General features: G+C 38.4%; 1 protein-coding gene across 1 annotated transcript in view; it reads right to left on the bottom strand.

Annotated features, from left to right (window-relative positions):
* The window catches only part of SNX25 (sorting nexin 25), a 74326-nt gene that overhangs the window by 17081 nt on the left and 37381 nt on the right, over nucleotides 1–19864 (bottom strand). The window contains 4 exon segments of the mRNA XM_017836668.1: nucleotides 3–103; nucleotides 3836–4111; nucleotides 5993–6124; nucleotides 13090–13280. Of these exon segments, the coding sequence (XP_017692157.1) occupies nucleotides 3–103; nucleotides 3836–4111; nucleotides 5993–6124; nucleotides 13090–13280 (700 nt within the window).

Below are 19864 nucleotides of genomic sequence, written 5' to 3'. Positions count from 1 at the left end.
ACTCAAGCTTGTCATTTAGTTGGCGAAGTTTATTAACAGCATAACTGGCCTGTTCATTAATTCTTGTGCTGCATTCTTCAGTAGCTTCTTCACAACCTTGGCTCTAGAAAAAGAGAATGGGGGTAATTGCAACATTAATATAAAAAAAGAGACAGTTATTCATAGAATGACAGAATGTATGGGCTAGAAGGGACCTTAAAGGTCACCTAGTTCCAATCCCCCTGCCATGGGCATGGACACTTTCCACTAGGCGAGGAAAGCTCAGAGCCCCATTCAGGCTGGCCTTGAACACTTCCATGGATGGGGCAGGGATGGGTTATTATTTGCTTGTTAAGCATTTTATGTGTAAGAACACTTCCTGATGTAGACAAAAATGTATGTATAACAGATATTCCAACCACCGGATCCAACATGAAACATCAGACTGTTATAAAAAACCAAACCAAATCCCCAAAACCCCAACAGACAAAGCCTCATTACCATTCCTACTACAGTTCTTTGGCAACTCTTGCCAACTGTGTAAAATGACCTTCAAGCTAAGGCTTTAGTGTGAGAGGTAGAATTAAAGTTTATTTTAAAAGCAACAACAGCTTAATAGTCATGATCAATATTCAGAGCCAAATAGAAAAGCAAATACTTAGCTCTGAGCTGAAGGATAATGAGATGGGGCAGTGAGGAACAAAACCAAAAAAACCCCACAGTTCTAACAACATTCCGCCCACAAATCTTCACAAAACAGATCTGTCATCCTGCAGAACAATTTAAACCAAGTCCTTTTGCTTCATAAACAGATTTTAATGCTATTTTTAGAAGTGCTAATAAAAATGTGTTAAAAGCCCATATGCCTTACCCTAAACTCATAAATCATTATCATATATTCATTCAGACAAACCAGTAGCTTTCTCTGTCTTGTGTACTATGGGCATGCAAAAGATAGAAAACTTCACATCTTTATGTGACATTCACTTTAACATCTTTTGGCATTTGCCTCAGTCTTGCCTTCTTACTGTACATCCCCAAATAGGCAATGAAGACCTTGAGATACAGCAAAAAACAGCATTCAGCTTTTATTCTTGCCACATTCAAAGATCATTGAGGTCTTTTTGTGACTGGATATATCTAAATTTATCTGTAGGAAGCTGAGTTTAATCTCATGAACAGGAGCTCCATGTTCTTTAATGATATTCCCACTAAGTAAGCTGTATCTATATAATTAACAAAAAGCTAACAGAAGGAAGTCTCATCTCTACTAAATTATTAAGTTTTAGAGGAGACAATTCTACCGTAAATTCCACTGTATTTTACATCTTAGTAAAAAAAGCCTGAAGAGATACAGTAGCAACAATAATAACTGCCTTAGTGTGATCCTCATAGGAGAGGGTAACATAATGCAGAAGTCAGGAGTTCTAGGCTAAGAAATCCATGCCCTTTCCCAGCTCTGCATTTACCTGCTATGTGGCTGAGTAATAAACATTAGCTCTACACCCTATCTTTTCTTCTGTCTATTTTGCATGGACTGTAAACTCCTCAGGTCAGAGACTGCCTCCAAGCATGTGTACAGACTTCAGCTCATGGAAACCTGTTGTCATCTCCCAGAACTACAGTAATACAAATAATAATAATTAACAATATTGGCTGTTATTCAAAATGGCTTTCTTTCTAAGAGTGATGCAGAACACAGACTTCAGTCTTATTTTAGCAATGCAGCACCAATGCAATCCCCACACCCTCTTTCCTCAAAGTGCTGAATGCAAGCACTGCTTGCTTCTGTATTTCTACTCGTGACCTTCTAAATGGGGTTTGTCCAGGAAACAGAAAGTGGTAACAGACTGGAAAGAAGAAGAAAGAGCTTGTTCCACTTGCAGCAGAACGTGCAGTCTGGCCTTGTCCTGATTCCTATCTTGTAACTTGATTTTCTCACGTTTAATCACGGCTCATCCTTTTGTCCTCGCCTCCATGAGTGCACTAGATGACTTTTTACCTATCCAGCTATAGCAGTGAAATACATAGAAAATTAAGAAAGGTAACTCCCATAGTGCCCCAAGAAGTAAGGATGTAGACCCAAAACCCAAACTAAGCCAAAACCAATCACTACCTGCTAACAATATGTATCCCTCCAGAAACATCTGATTTCTGAGCTGTTGTTTCATATACATGGGGAGAGAAAAAAAATCCAGAAATGTACTGCATTTTTGCCAACATTTGAAAGACTAATGGAAGCTTCAGAGAGAATTTCTTATAATTTTTTTTCACCTCAAAGACGCTGAAGCATGGCACAGTGCCATTAGAACTGCTCTATTCAAGAGATACTCCATCAGTATACACAACTTCACACTTAATTAGTTGTTAAAAATTAAAAAAAAATACCTCAGCTTTAATCCTATAAGGAGACTTGACAATATATCAGTCTTTAAGATTTCAGGGCAGACACAGACTTCAAATCTGCCACATACACATCAAGGACTCAGACGAAGGACAGATGATACTGATGTCAAAAATCTAATTTTTTGGCAGCTACAGTAGATATTATCTGAAGAGAACAGCTAGCCCTAAAGTGTTGTTAGTTTTCTTAGAGAAATGGCTATCTGTGTCAGAGTCTGAATAAAGCATATGAAGAGATTAAAAAGCACAACATTTAATGTTTTAGAAAGTACTGGACAAAACTGGTAAAGACACAGTCTTTGAAGTACCTACCACCCTCAACACACAGCTGAGTTAGCAGTGAGAAAACTGGAAAACATGTCTTGGAATATTCCATCAAGAATACAAGGAAAAACAAACAATGAAAAGATTCAGCAAGCTCTAAAAGCACATACTGGAAGTAATTTACTTATAACAGCTCATCTCTGCAGATTTGCTGATATGCAGAATACAGAGACTATAATAACTCACCTACAGAAATGAAAGCCATATTTAAGCAGTAAATACAAAAGTCTTATGTTCTGGAGAAATTGTTTCTAAAGGGCAGAATGTAGATCACCACTTCTGGATTCTGCTTATTTGTTTATTTAGATCCAGTTTTAGACAAACTGTTACATTTCATTGTGTTCTGAGAAAGTTCATAAGTAAAATGAAGATATCCATGCTGGTCTGAAGCAGCATACTGACTGAAAGATGCACTCACTAGTCTGAGACTCGCTCTTGTCAAAACGTTCTTAGATAATTGCAACACAAGTTCCCCAACATGACTGATTTACACAACCCACGGAAAAAACCCACCCCAAGAAGAGTTGCCATTGGATTATTGCTTGTGACATTTTGAATGCTCTGGTTTAGTACTTAAGACTTCTTGTGCTAGATTTATCTTCTAAAATGGCCTATCAATTTATTTTCAACTAATTAATAAAAACCACACTGAGATTATATTTTTCATTCGTTTTTCTTCTCTTTTTTGCAACTTTAATACCTACTTAGTATCTAGGACATGTATGAGAGACCAGAACAGACAACATCTGGGCAGAAACCTACTGATGTTTCAGTGAAATTTTCTTCACTGAAAAGCAGACCAGCTGAGCTTCTATGAGATATGTTTCACATTCTCTATTACTAAGGAGCATAATGAAAGACGTGAAATACAGAAGGCTTGGAAATCTGAAGTATCTACCTTAACTAATTTTAAGTTTAAGTGGTCAGTCATTTTGTACCATTTTGTTTCAAAGAGCTTGTAAATATCCAAGTGTTAACAGATGAAACTATAAGAGCGACGACACTTATATCAGGAAAAAAGAAGAGTAGTCCAAAGCTCAAGGACAGAAGAGGCTACTAAATGCTTTTCTCAGGATTATCTCTCAGATCAGCTTAAATAAAAGCAAAAGGAATTGTTTGCGTGACTCACCACTTCATCTTTGTCCTCAGGAGTCAGCTGAGCAGAACTTCTTTCTTCTTCCTTCTTGACTGATCTCTCATATAAATCACTGACAATGAATGAGGGGTAGTATCTGTCCTTTAGAGTTTCGTAAACATCTGCCTGAATTCTGTAGAATACTTCAATGCCTTTATTTCCCACAAGACTTTGCTGTATTTCTTTATAAAGGGATTTTTCCACAGGTATTTCTCTGCTTTCCACAAAAAAATTCTGATAAATTTCACTCACCAGCTGAGGTATTTCAGGCTAGGAAGCAAGCAGGGAGAGGGAGGGAGAAAAGAATAATGAAAACGTTAAAAATATCAGGATGACTCAGGATCCAGGTGCATAATTTGAAGGATAATCAAGCTAATTTCCTACCCAGATGATGAGAACACATCTGTGAACCTCTTACTGAGAACAAGCATGCTGTCTGCCTGTGCACCTATGCTAAACAGTCAATTTTACAAGCTAAGTATTTATATTTGTCAGGACAAAAAACAGCTGTGCTCTAAAATTGTCATAGCTTCCCCACCCACTGCTTTTAAAAGTATGCTCGAAAAGCTGGTATTAAAAGGAAGAAGAGTGCTAGAGCAACATTGTGGTCACCACTTTATGTGTAGATTGTAAAGCTCAGCTGTATCAGCTCTATCTTCTGTTGAATAGGATCAACTCACTTTATATGTGATCATAATCAATTTCAGAGACAAAAGGGAAAAAAAAAAAAAGAAAAAAGAAAAGAAAAAAGCACAACCGAAGAGATATTTACCAGTACAAGAGGCTGGGTATTTTCACAGAGCATAGGATTGAACTTTGCATTAATGAAAGGGAAAGAGGAAGTAATGCAGCACAGCCCATGATCAGATCTCTAAATCGTCATCTCCCTAAACTGATCTGAACTAAAAAAGCTTTATCCACTCCCTCAGTAAAGCACGATGTTCTTGCCTGCCTCGTCTGACAATATCGCAGCCACCTGGCTGCAGGACCTTACCTTTTTGTAATCAAAGCTGCCCCTGTAGTGGCATATACATACAGAAACATATGTATATACATGTAATTTTGAAAGCAAAGAGCAAAATCACAGCTGAAAGGTCATAAAATGATTTATAGCATCTTTTCCAATCACAAGCAGTTTGCAAATCAAAACTGATTTATAGAACTCTCTTCACAGCGCCTGACAAACCATTTTTATGAACACTCTCTAGCTTGAGTTGGTTGTTAGTCATTTCTTCAGATTGTATCAATGGGTCACACTCCTCACATTCAACAGTTTGCCACTTTGTTTTCAGGATGTTATTTTCCAATTGACTAGAACCTTTATACATAAGAGGGCAGTAAAATTACAGTGAATAAAAAGATACCTGATATCGATAATGAAATTCGTATTTCATGCTAGTGTGAATCCTGGAGGTTTAATAGTCTCCCCCAAAAATCCACCTCACAGCTCACAAACTGCAAATTTGTCCTCTACTCTTGCTATACAGCATTGGTTCAGGATACTTCTTGCAACTCTAACTGGTATTTCCTATCCTTGTTTCATGGTTCTTATTCCTACTTTATTTTAGCACAAATTACAATATAGTAGTGTTTCTTCCCTCTAAGAATAGTGTGGGATTCCTGGAGAAACTTACCTGCTTATATAAGCAACAGAATATGGAGAGGTCTTTTAAAGCAAAACCTCTCTTCCAGAAGGATTTTAAAAACATATATACACATGTTTACACTGTTTTGGATTGAATGGGCTACCTGCAATTAGCAAGATGAGAAACTTATGTACAGATTATCCAATGGGAATGCACTTCTAGGTTTCACGTGAGCTGATACAACTAAAGCCAATATATTACTGCAAGTTTACTCTCTGGTGAAGGGGGAAATAATTGTACTACTTTTACATATAAAGTATCCCTTTTATGGGATGTTGCTACACCAAACAACAGTAAATCATCATCACAACAGCCCACAAATTTTAATTGCAATATTATCTTCTAATATTGACATGAAGTAGTTAAAAAAAAAACCAAATTGCTTAGCACCCATCCTATGTTATTGATACTTTAAGAAGATCAAGAAATTTCCTAACATCAAGATCACAACAAGCAGAGATTGCTGTCAATGTACAAAGCCATATAGGCTTGCAATTTCTCCCACCTTGTTAGCACTCTTCAAATTCTCCACAGACTCCCAAAAACCGATCAAAGCTGTCTTGTCCATCCTTTCCATATAGATTCGGAAGTGCTCTCGGTATGAAGGGTTGGCCAAAATTTCTTCGAACTGAAGAATCTAAAGAAGGAAAAACTAAGAATAAAAACTGGGGAAATGCCGAACTCTAGCTTCTCTCCATCCCTTATGGGGAAAATCTTTTCACTTGATGTACCCATGGAGCACTACGAATTCCACAAACAGTAAATATCTCCACAACTTTGTGACCAGAAAACAAGACTACATTCCAAAGGACTAAGATGGCATTTCAAGTCACTCATTAAATGCTATTGTCAAAAATTTAACTTCCAATGTTCCTGCAAAGCAGAGGAGCCAAGCTGGAAGCAAACTGATCTGTTCTTTACTTCTTCCAAGCAAAGAGTAACACCACAGGCCACAGAACTTTGAGATGTATCTCAATTACTACCAGGGACACAGAGAAAGATGGAATACCTTGGCAGCCAGGGCATTTGCTGGCCAGTTCCCACTAACTGTTATTGAAAAACATCTATCAGAAATGCAGCCAGGAAAGAGTATGTTCCGTGATAAAATGCTCAGGACTTCTCCTGAGAAGAGAGACAAGGGTGTACATCAGGCAGAACAGGAAATGAAACACTTCCCATACCCAAGCAGATGCTGCAGCCATTAAGATTTGCATTAAAAGGCCATTATCACTTCCTTATCCTCTACTATTTTTGTGAATCTAAGCCTTTTTTTTTTAAGACAAATACCCCAAAAAAACCCTGACAAAATGAACAGAACTTCCCATGATGAACAAAAAGAACAACCTTGTCTTTCTTTGCAAAATAGGACCAATTTTCAAAACACCTGATCAAAACCAAACACCCCTTCCTCTCCAGCTTTTCAGTCTTGCAGCTGAACCAGTTTTCATGTCTCTCATTTAGTGCCATTACTTATATTGCCAGGAATCCAAATACACCAACCAGAGTGGTTTTGGTCTCTTGCTTTGTTACTCAATGGCACCAACCAACTCACACCTTTTTCTTTGAAATGAAAAGCAGGTCCTTAAGCACTGGGGCCCATGAGTCTTATCTTCCTATGAATTTGCATTTTATAGTAAAGTTCATTGGTATGGAGCAAGATATGAACTCTGAGACTGAGGCATTAATAATTTCTCTAATATGGGTTTTCCGATACCTTAATAATAATACAATTCAGGTCATGTATCAGCATCTCTTTATTTCTGGGAAGACAACTAATTTTTCTAAAACTAATACCTATGAGACTCTAATGCCGAGTTACATGTAGGAAAAACAGTTTCCTGGTCTCAAACTCTATGAATGGAAACTACATACATGGGCACACACTCAATTACTAGCACAAGTTACTTCCTCAATGAACCAAGTTAAGGTTGTTCTTTAACAACTGCAGCCACTTATGTTTTGTCTGAAATAGCTCCCCCTAAATTATGGGCAGTGTTTAAGTAAATTTATATTTGTGTCAGCTGAAATGCTCGTTTTCATCTTCAAAGTCCATGTGCCATACTTCTCTTCATCCTTTACCACACCAATATCTCCTGGCCATGACTTACTCAGGTATATGAACATCTGCCTTTCAGAGCTCACTCTATAATCCTCACTGAATAACAGAGTGCCTTGCTTAAGCCAGGCTTAATACAGAAATGATGATCAGGCTGTCAAAGAGAACAACACAGAGATGACAATTTAAAGGCCAATCTGTGGTTCAGCATTGCTGTGTGTCATCATACTTTCTATGCAATCATTTTACCAAGCACAGTGATTTAAAATACAAGTGGGAGAGGATCTTCCAGCCTCTTGAACAGATGTCTTCATCTCAGGGACTGTCACCTCTGTAAATAATAGCAGAGGTAATACATCACAACAGGGAGCATGTGGTGTCACTTCTTGAGTGAGAGGTCACCTTGGTCTCTATGCCTCTATTATCCAAGGTATCCCCACTTAGACTGCCAGTAAGGAGGGTAACTAACAAACCTCCTCTCTCAAAGGTAACTGGGGTTAAGTGCTGCTGCAGGGAGCAAGGCAAGTGCAAACATCTCTCTTGCCTAGAAAGGGCCCACTGCACCAGTGCCCCAGGGTAATCAAAGTGGTGATACATAATAATAGTTTTACACAAATCTCCTAATAGTTACCTAGTAAACTAAAACACTAAAAGCTAAATTAATGGGCAGAAAAGCCTATTTAAATTTTTTTCGCAGAAATGAGACCTCACAAATGTTTTCTTGGTTTTAATTTGTTTAAGGCTAGACTATCCTGGAATTATTTAATATGTTTCAAATGCCATTCTAAAAACATTATATTAAAGCTTCAATGACAACAATGGTAGACACAAGAGGTTTTTAGTTTTGAGGTGGAAAGTTATCATAAAATGCATGTGTGCTGGTTTCGGCTAGAAGGAGTTTATTTTTTTCCCAGTGGATTATATGGGGCTGTGTTTTGTATTTGTGCTGAACACAGGGTTGACAATATAGAGATTATTTTGTTATTGCTGAGCAAGGCTTACACAGAGCCAAGGCCTTTTCTGCTTTTCGTACTGCCATGCTGGCAAGGAAGTTGGGGGTGCATGGGTGGTTGGGAGGAGACACAGCTGGGACAGCTGACCCAAACTGACCAAAGGGATATTCCAGACCATAGAACATCATGCTCAGCATATAAAGTGGGAGGAAGAAGGAGGAGACGTTTGGAATGATGATGTTTATCTTCCCAAGTAACCATGACATGTGATGGGGCCCTGCTCTCCTGGAGACGGCTGAACACCTGCCATCCCATGGGAAGGAGTGAATTAATTCCTTGTTTTGTTTTGCTTGTGTACATGGCTTTTGCTTTCCCTATTAAACTGTCTTTATCTCAATCCATGAGTTTTCCAGCTTTTACCCTTCTGATTCTCTCCCCAGTCCTGCTGGTGGGGGAGTGAGAGTGTGGCTGCATGGGGCTTTGTCAATGGCTGGAGGTTAAACCATGACAGTCTTTTTTGGCACCCAACCATTCTGTGGAGGATCTTTCCATTTAAAGAAAGAGGTTCTGCAGTAAGTTGTAATCCTGAGCAAAAGATCATTTTATAACTCAGTATCACTACAGATTAGAGTACAAAGCTCTAAGCTATGCTGGCACATCTGCAGGCATTAGGGCACATGTACACACCCTCAAATCTAATATCCTGTTAGCAGATATAATCTTAGAATTATTAGCCTCAACAGCAACCCTTCAAATCCTTTTAACTCGAGAGCAGCTTCTGGGTTTGGAAAAACCAGCTGCTTTACTGCTGCCACATCAATTCCCTGCTCCAACAGGAAAGTAACTAATATACCACAGCTGGTCACAGGCTCTGCCTAAGACTAGGAAGGGTTTGGTTTTTTTATTTTTTTCCCCAAGCAGGCTGCTTTAACCAGCATCCCTATCATATGCACACAGAAGAACCTTGTTCCTGGCCCTACAAAGCAGAGACTTGGTTCTGGCAGGCCCCTGAAGATAGACATAACCTCTCTCTGTAGAGGAACATAGAACAACTAGCTAATTTGGAAGGGTCTGCATGGCCACCCCACATGGAATAGATGCATTGTACTATATTTCTTTGCAACACACCAGCTTCCAATTCACTACAACCACATTGGCCTATAATGAATAAACATAATAAATCTCATAACAGCACTGCAGATGGTTGGGATGAAGAGAATTTGGGTCACTAGGGGAGATTTTCTGATAGGATGATGGCACACAGACAGACTGCAGGACTTCTGGTTGCTGCTTTGGATTTTTTGGTTTTTGGTAGAAGACAAGGACAAGTGGAATGTAAAAAATAATTTTGGAAAAATACGTCTGTCTTTCCAAATTGCATTAACTAATGCTTTGTCTGTATACTGACTAAAATTACAGCCTATGTTCATCTTGTTATGTTTTAAAAAGAGGTAAGTCGTCAGGAGACTGTCACATAAAGCAGTAGCTGAACTAAATGTAATAATTAGTTACATATCAGCAAGTACATACTAACTACATAAGCTACCTAGCTATTTTACTGCACATACACTAATGTAAAAATCCCTGCCTTGAGACTCACATGTTCAGGAACATGATCTTACAACCTAAAGCTCGAAATCACGGAGAAAATCTGGTAAGTCATCAGTTAAATCAACACCTATCCACAGACGAACGGAAGCAAGTTCTGCAGGAGTTTCATCTTAGTCCTCATCACCGGATTATGGACACGAACTGGTTCCACCTCAAAATACACTCAGATGGTTTCCTTGCTATTTCACAAGTAGTTAAGGATCAGATCCTCAGATCTCCTCCTACAATTTAAGATTCACAAAACAGCTCCACTAAAAAGATGCTGTGACTCCATATGTCAAATTTCACAGACAAGGTGGTGTGGCTGTTGTACTGAACACGGTGTGTGTGTGGGGGGGAATCGCCGAATGAACACAGACAAGAACTCAATTACTGAGGTACTGTGCAGGCACAGTTTCTAAGAAAATGGACTGAAACTGCACTGACCATTAAGAAGAGATGCTTCATATACTACACTAATTCAAACTGCATTTTCTCTGAAAACAAATCTAACATCATGGGCAGAGTACAAATCAGTATCAGAGCTAATGACAGAATTCAGATTCAGAGAGTAGCTGTGGTTTATCTGTTTGTTTCTTTGCTTATAAGCATTTGATTATAATTCACATATTCAGGATTTCCCTAGAGAACCTGGATTCAGGAAAATGAGGTGAGTGAAATGTGTACTAAGTCAAATGAATAAAAATCACAACACTGCATAATCAAACCAGAAACTAAAACTGTTTTATAATTATCTTCTGCTGTGAAAGAAAAAAAAAATGTATTTCAAAGCACATAAATTCTGTTTCTTCTATCTGTAAGAGGAGAACATGGACAGCTCCAAATAATCCATCTCCATACATTTTTACCAGCAACACTATTACTCCCCTACTACTCCAGTAAAGAGAAAGCTTTCTGTAGGACACATAGCTGAAATCAAAATACAAGTTTAGTTCACTAGTCAGTTCTTTGTTCAACTGGTATCACAAATTCCACAGAGCTTATAACATATTCAAGCTTCTGTACCACACTTACATAAAATATTAATTCAAAACACCACCAGTAAATGGCCATTTCTGACCTTTTTCATGCAAGCTGAAGAAAAGAAAGCAAACTTACAGTTTCTTCTGCACAGACTAGTTATTCTACAAGTTAGATGCTACCTTAACAGAAAAGCTGACACAAACAAACTCTAAGGAGAAATTTATGGGCCACCAGCAGCAACATACCAACATTATCTTATCTACTAAATCCCAAACAATGCCTTTCCCTTTTGCCTAGAAAAAAGCTTGAATGTTCAGTCAATACTGCCCATATAGGAGGGGCCAACATTCAAAATAACCCTGGCTGCCTTGAAATGAGAATCCAGACTGCAGCTGCCTCAGTGCTAAAAGAGGATGGGAAGAAGCAACAGTGAAGAGAGACTGCTTCCTCAGCTAAGCCTTGGGCATTTTTCTGTGCTCAGAAGGGGACAGCATAGCCTCTCTCTCATCTGGCCTTCATTCAACCTCCCTCAGCTTCCTTCATGTCAACTGAGAGTTGGGGAAAACAGAAGAGAGAAGCAGTTTTCCTACTTTCTAAACTGACATGGCTATGGAGGGGGTTCTAGGGCTTCATCACAGAAACACATCAAAAGCTTAGAAGCAGAGCTGCCTCAGATCCTGTTGTTTCCACCATCACTACAACAAATGCCTGTGCAAGGAGTCTTTATTTCTATTAATAGTACCACTAACTCAGTATGGAGCTGCTCATTGGTATATTGGCAAGATATAATCCCAGGTCAGCAAGTGCCACCAAAAAACTATTGGTTTATAAAACATGCAACATGAACTTCATTAATTCCTTTGATTTTAATTATAATAATATATTTTATTATACTTCTGGCCAATCCCTACCCCTATCCAGTGCAGCTTCACTACTGGACTCCATTCCTGAACAAAGTTCGTAACATCTCAGCAGGCACCAAAAGTGGCATCAGTGGCTCATGCAGAGCTGCCACATGCTTCCCTCTTTCTCCTTTTCTCCTTGGCACCTCTTGCTACACCCAACTTCAGGAAAGAGATCAGGACTGCCTTGGCACAACCTAAGACAGACCATCTGAAATCATGCTTTAAGAACAAGTGAGGAGTAGGGAATTGTTCTGTTTCAGAATCTTGCTCAAGAAAAACAAAATATAAATAGTAAGAACTATTTCTTCATCATACTACTTTTTTTTATATGCTACTATTAACATGTAACACTGCATGTTACAATTATTATAAGGACATAACAAAAGCTAAAGATCCCTGCACGAAGAGAGAAGTTATCATCTACCTAAATGAAAAACATAAAATCTTCTTTCACATTTGAATACGCCAGCTTCTGTGCTTTGCCCAAAGGGGACAGAGAAGATTACACAAAGTCAACACTAAAATTATTAAAGTTTTGCAAGACTAAGTAGTCATGATTTTATTTTTGTAGATGCTGGCTAGTACAACAGTGTACTAATTCCAGAGTATAGTGATATTGAAAAACCAGCAGTCAGCAGCTTTACCAGAGTTTTTCTGCAACAACTACCCTGAATTTTGTCAATTGCCTTCCATAATTGTTAGCTTTTGAATAATTTAGTATTTCCAAAAACCACAGGTATTTCCTAAAGTGAATACAATGAGGGCCAAAGAAATACTGCACATATGTTGGCAAACTTTTACTTGAAAGCAAGTTGCTACTTTCAGGAAGGCTGTTACCATGTCCTTATTAACTCCCTGTATGCAGTATATCTGAAAAATCACAGATGCTTACAATCCACTCAGTCCTTTATGAAGTTTCACATTTAGCTACATTCCAAGCTGAGAGATCAGTAAGTCTTTCTGGGTACTTCAGTAATCTTTTCCCAAGATAAATAAACTATGCAGCAATTAATTTGTGCTTGACTCCTGGGGGAAGGGTGGGATTAAAGACAGTGAGGTAATATGAGCCAGTGCTAACGCATTTAGAATAACCTTCAGACAATGCGATTTATACCTTCTGACTCTGAGGGCCGTCACCTTCATCAGAAATGCCATCTTCCTGCTGATCATAAGCAGGCCCTCCCAGGAGCCTTATTCTCTTCTCACATTGCTTCTTTGCCACCGTCAGCTGATTAATATACCTCTTCACATTGCGAGCCCTTAGTAGGTCAGCTTTCATTGCTGCAGTTTCTTTTCCCTTTGAATCTAAGAATAAAGCAAATCAGAGACAGTATTTTACAACATGAAAACATCATTGTACCATTGCCTCTGCGGTCTGTCTGATCAAAGCATCTGTCTTTCAGGAATCGACTATGCACATGAGCACAGATACTGGCAAGTTTGTATTTGAAACAGAATGATGATTTTGAAACATTCTCCAATGATAACTCAAGGGTTTATACAAAATTGTTCAGAAAAAGTCCTTATTCCAGCACACAGAGAAACCTGACCCCTCCAGCTCTCTTTCTATAACTTGTTGCAAAACACAGGCACAAGACCTCTATTACAGAATGTACATGGTGTTAGGAAGTTACCTACAGCCATGGCATATGATAACACAGGGAGATGATGGCTTATGTACCTTACTGAACATAGCACTGACTGCCTAAACTCATGAGGGACTGAGCTCTATCCCCTCCAGCCCAGCATGACACATTCCCACCACACATCTTATTTGCAAATCCAAATTTCTTGAGCCGGACCTCCTCCAGACAACACTGACCAAAGTTCACTCAAATGACTAAGAAAAAATCTTATGATGTCACAATGTCAAGACTGCACAGTACTGTTAGAAAGTGAAGTAACATGGAGATGATAACTGAATTAGACTTAGTAATAACCGGTGTAATATTTGTGTATTCTACATTCCAGCCTCTTCAGCTAATCACCAGGGTCTAAGAAAAGCAGCAGCAGATAAAGCAGATATAAAACCCTACTGTGTTGAAATCAGGATACAACTGATTCACATTTATACACTGATTTTATTTTCCTCTTGTTCAATGAAAACACTCCTGTTTTTTTGGGCTGCAACTATTGCTCGGCAGCAAAGTACATGACTTGTACTTGGCTCTGGATTAATTGATTGCTCAGGGATAAACAGTAAAGATCTATTCTACTATGTTTTCAAAATATCAAATGCTAGTAAAATCATTTAGATGAAAGCAGCATTCGATTCTCAGAACAGTTGCTGTTAAGAAACAACCACATGGGTTTGTGAATGCATAGACAGCAAAAAGGAAGTCTCTCAGAAATTATTTAAAATATATATTTTAAACACATTTCTAATACATTAGAGTACCTTCTCCTTTTAGAACTGTTTCCATTCTTCTTTTCTCCCCCTCAAAGCCACATGTAACCACCACACGCAACTGTAAGTTTTGTCATTTGCATACTTAAGGACAACTCAAGATACATGGAGCTCCCTGAAGTTCTACATGTAATATAAGTCCAGATATTCTCCCATTATCTTTTCCCATACTTTCAACCTCACTTTATTTGCTGCGTGTATCTATCTATGTTGGTAAGGATCCTTCCCAATTCAAATACTGTTAGTGTTTTAATGGATAAGCATCATTTGCACACGAGCTGCCATATAATAATGGACTACAGAGATAATACTCACTGAAGCAAATGATAAAATTACTTTACTATGAAAAAAAAAAAGAAGCCATCTGTTTTCCTGGCATGTTATCTCCACAGAGAAGTCAACAGAGCATTTAATTTAGTGTTTCAGTTCCCTGACCAGAGGTACCAATATTAATGAGAGAAAAGAAAAGGAAAAGATCTTAGGACAAAAGAATGCTCTCCCTCAATTAAAAACATTTACAGCTATTACAAATACATCAACAGTAGTTTAAAGTGAAGATTAAACCCCAACATTTCCCTCCTGCACTTGACACTAAGGTGATTTTTAGAAGTTCTCAATTCTTTCAATAGCTTAAATGCTTTGGGCTCAAAATGCATACTTGAAATCCCACACTTTCAGAAACCCACAAACAGAACTATGCAATGACCATTCAGCCTTCTTAAAACAATAAGTAACCTTCCTGGTGAAAACAAGGCATTCTTGGAGGGTTCTCAGTGTAAACATGTCTACTTTACCTGAAGTCTTATCATCCTGTGATTGAAGCAGGCATCCAGGAAAGATTAACGATCCCTACATCTCACCTGCTTCCGATGATTAATTACTGTATTAACAAAGACCCTTCAAAAACATTTACCTCAGCTCTTCATATCCATAAGGAGCCACTCCACCTAAGAAACGTTCAGGGCAGGGATGAATATCATGCTGCCAGCCTGTTCCTGATCCATGGATAAACAGGGCTTTACAGTCATTGTAAAGCCTGGCAGCGACATCTCTCACAAATAAACAAGAGCCTGATGAGGAGCAGCCCATCATGGAATGTGGCCAACATGTTACAGTGCAGAAAAGACAGTGCGGAAGCGTGCACGAACACTGTACATTACTTCCCTCTTCCACATCATGAAATACAATCTAACAGAAATCTGGAGGAGCATTTTTAGCTCAACTGAGGAAGGTTAGTTGGATCACTAGTTTTCTTCAAACCCTAATCTGCTTTTGAGATTTTGAGGTGGCAGTAATGTACCTCTGAGCATGGGAGTCAGTATGTACTATACAGTAAAATAACATCCACCACGTATAGTCTCTGTCTGTAAATCCTTGCATCCCCTTTGGTCACATGTATCAGCAGTCAGCCTCTTCCCTCCCTCTTCCATTGATGAGCACCTCTCCAAACCAACCGTGGACAAGATGCATTACCCTGAGTAGCACATACAAAGAATCTCAGGAGCCAAAAGAAAAATTTCCTCTATAAAATTGATTTGAAGGTCACAAATCAAAACAAACAAATCTACCACAATTAGAATCTGTAACCTTTACCCTCATCCACATGGATTCCCTCCACACTAACTGCTTGAGCATGAGCTCTTTAAGCCTTGCCAGAAAGCTATACAAAACTAATTGCATATGCATGTTTAACCCTGTGTGGTGGATGCAGCTGGGGGGAGGAATCATAATACAGTCTTGACATAGTTAAGTTAGATGGCATCTGTAATCCACTGGAACACACAAGTATCCATTTCATTTCACTCTAAATTATCATCTTGACAAAACCCACACACCACAACCCACACACCCAAGTTAGCCTGGAGCCCCAGTTTCTAAAAAAAAGTCCCTTTTTACAGCTGAACATTCAAGCCTCTTTCAGAACCACAGTACCTGAGAGGCCTAACCAGACAGTTCTGGTTCTGTGCTACTTGTCAGTTTCGTTTATAAAAGCAAATATCCAGACACGCAGTGGGAAGGCTTATCAGGAGAAATCTACTGCAACGCAGCAGATCTCTATAGAGAAATGGCTGTTTATTTGATCTGTCTCACAATCCCTGCTTGAAAAGGAACAGTTTTCTCAACAGGGATGCCCCGGGGTTGATTACACTGTGGTGTCTGAAAAACAGTCTCATTCAGTCATCCAAGGGTGTTTTCCAGTCATGCTGTGAAGTCACATGTAAGGCAGAGGGCACAAAAAATTAAGCGTCAAATCGAACAAATCCCTTTACAAAAATGCCTTGAATAAAAAAAGAAAATCCGTTGAGAGCTGTGCTCTGTGTTGTCCTAAGACAAGGTATGTGAATTCATGGGGTTTTGGCTTTGTTTTAATAGCAACTAATAATAAGAAATCCTTACTAAAATTCTTGTAGTATCCTGTAATACAATATCAGTGTGAGAAGAAACAAAAATGTTTTAAAATTAGAACTAGTGTATTTAAACAGCTTCTTATTCATATTACAGCAAATATCAAGTTGTTGTAGCAACTTACTTTTGTTGCTATTTCATGATTGGTATATTTGAAACATTTTCTTTACAAAAATTAAGATCTACTCTTGCTTCTAGAAACTCACATCCTCTGTCATTCATACTACAATGCCCAATCCATGTATTTGTCTTCTTACAAACCACTTTAATAGATCAAAATGCAGTAAACATTTTCAGATAAGCATTTCTAGCCCTTCAAAATCTTTAGCAGATAAATTTTGTAGAAAAACAAACAAATAAATAAACAACAAACAAACAAATCACAAAAAAAACCCACAAAAAACCCAAAACAAAACAAAAAAACAAAACCAAACAAACCAAAACTGAAATACCTAAAATCTACCCTAAATTTGGTTCAGTACTTCGAAGGAATTCTTATCAAAACATAAGAAGAGGAGAGAGTTTTATAATTAAAGATGTAGAAAGATGTGATTCTTCCATAGCACATGTGACTGTATAGAAGGGTACTGTCTGAAAATATCAATAGGAAGAAAAAACAAACACAAATTAAAAAAAAAAAAACCACAACAAAAAAAAAAACCAGAACTACCACCAAAACCAAGCCTTCTAGCCTTCTCCTACAGTCACTGCTTTAGTGATTGTGATCATTTTGGAAGAATATACATAGGAAGACACAGTTGGAGAAGTAAGGCAAATACACAGATACATCAGATTCTGTGCTTTTGTACCAGTGTAAATGAGGAAAGCAGTGCAGTGTCAGCATGCAAGGTAACAGCTTCCATTTACAGTGGCCTGCACTGCTCCAAAAAACCTATAACATGCCATTTTTTAACTACGAAGGGTTTAATACAATGATGTTTAGAAGTACTTTAAAGTACTTTCTGATTTTATTAGAGGGCCCTAACAGCTAAATATTTTGCCAATAGGTGGCACCAGCACTAGTTAAATCAAGTGCAAAGAACACTGTCCTTACAGAGGAACAAGCCTTCCAACAAGTTTCCAACACTGCTGGGCACCAACATTAAACACACACTTTGGTATCACCAGATAAAAATAGTAAAGAGGTCAGATAACTATGCAGTTCCTATGAGAAGTCATCAGTCTGAAACCTAGTCCTCAGTCAACTCATCCTTTAATAATGGACACCTAATACTTTCATAAAAGAAATATTTTTGGTCTGTTTTAGAGACTTAATTATGTCTCCTCAACCAGTAGTAAGGGTACACAATCCTGCTCAGGCATATTTATTGCTATTCACATAGTTGCACAAAGCTTCCTTGGCTAAGCAACGGCCACTTAAGTTGCACTAACTACTCCTCAGGTTTTTTGCTGTACCTTTTTCTACTGAAAACACTGCCTCAGAAAGCTCCCATGGCTCAAACTGATAAAGGCTCTCATGTGGGACCCCACCTGTATTCAGATTTGGAGACTCCAGCACAGGAAAGACATGGGCCTGTTGGAGCAGATCCAAAGGAGAACCATGAAGATGATAAGAGGGATGGAACATCTCTCCCAAGAGGAAAGGCTGAGAGAACTGAGGTTGTTTAGCCTGGAGAAGAGAAGGCTCTGGAGAGAGCTGATTGCAGCCCTTCAGTACTTAAAAGAGGCCTGTAAGAAAGATGGGGACAGACTTTCTAGCAGGGTGTTTTGCTATACGACAAGGGGTAATGGTTTTAAATCAAAAGGGAGTCAACTTACTTAAGATAAAAGGAATAAGTCTTTTACAATGAAGGTGGTGAAACACTGGAACAAGTTTCCCAGAGAGGTGGTAGATGTCCCATCCCTGGAAACATTCAAACTGAGGTGGATGGGGCTCTGAGTAGCCTGATCTAGTTGAAGAGGTTTCTGCTCATTGCCAGGGGGTTCGAGTAAATGACCCTTAAAGGTCCCTTCCAATTCAAACCATTCTATGATTCTATATCCATGTACATATTATTCTATGCTTGCTCTACTCTTACAGTTTGAGAGTGGACATCAGGCTCAACAGAACACTGGTCAGCCAAAGTTCAGCTGGCTGTAGCTGAACATCCAGACACTAAAGAAGCCGTTACATTTTCAGGACACTACTTTACCATAGGAAAAAGGAAATAGCTACCAGTAAGACTCTCTCTCACCAGCTGGAATCAAAGCTAAGAGATGCCTATGACACTAAAAGCAAGAGCTCAGTTACTAGTAGGAAAGGAGAGATTTATATACATCCAACACCCATGCTCACACTTCATTGCAGACATGTACTAGGTACTGGGGGAACAGATTAAAAAGAGAAAGATAGAATAAGACTGTGGAAACACACTTCCATTTTGCATAAAGCTTACATTTAGTTATTCACCATTAAATCCAGGGGTAGCATTATGCTCTATCATCCAGAAAGAGAAATATCGAAAGGTGACATTTAAATAGTGTCTGTTCTCCAAAGATTTCAACAATCTTTGTGTTAGCAGTGACCTGTGCTAGGGTTTTTTTGTTGGCTTTGGTTTGTTTTAAGGAAGGTAGCACAGCTTTTTTCTTTAATCTTTTCTTCTTAATATTCAGGAACATATTAGATTCATTAGCATATTATGCAAAATGTCTCTATCTACTTCAGGAAAAACAAGACACAGAACAGCCTTCAGAACTAGATTTTAACCCCCTACAGTTTCGATACCCCTCTTGAAGTTTATTGTACATAGATAAAGCCTGAACATTTTTAATAGATGAAAACCTTAGTGGAATAACTGAAATGGCTTAGAAATCTGCCCTAAATTTGTGTGAACTATAAAAAGATTGTATTGCATGCCTCTGTTGGACATACTGTTCCACATGTGTCAAACAAAAAAATGTCACCTTTTTCTTGAGACGCAATGTGAATAACAATTGGCTATTTAATAAATCAAAGGTTTAGCCACAATAGTCCCACTGCCTAACATAGCCAGTAGTGGTTATCAACCCTTAAATGACATAGAAGGTTGCCATAGGGCTGAACTAATAATAAAAGTCCATACCATAACACAAAACT

This window comes from Lepidothrix coronata, unplaced genomic scaffold (genome assembly GCF_001604755.1).
Source record: "Lepidothrix coronata isolate B3197 unplaced genomic scaffold, Lepidothrix_coronata-1.0 Scaffold0, whole genome shotgun sequence".
Taxonomy (NCBI): Eukaryota; Metazoa; Chordata; class Aves; order Passeriformes; family Pipridae; genus Lepidothrix; species Lepidothrix coronata.
This window is presented reverse-complemented; position numbering and strand designations above follow the sequence as displayed.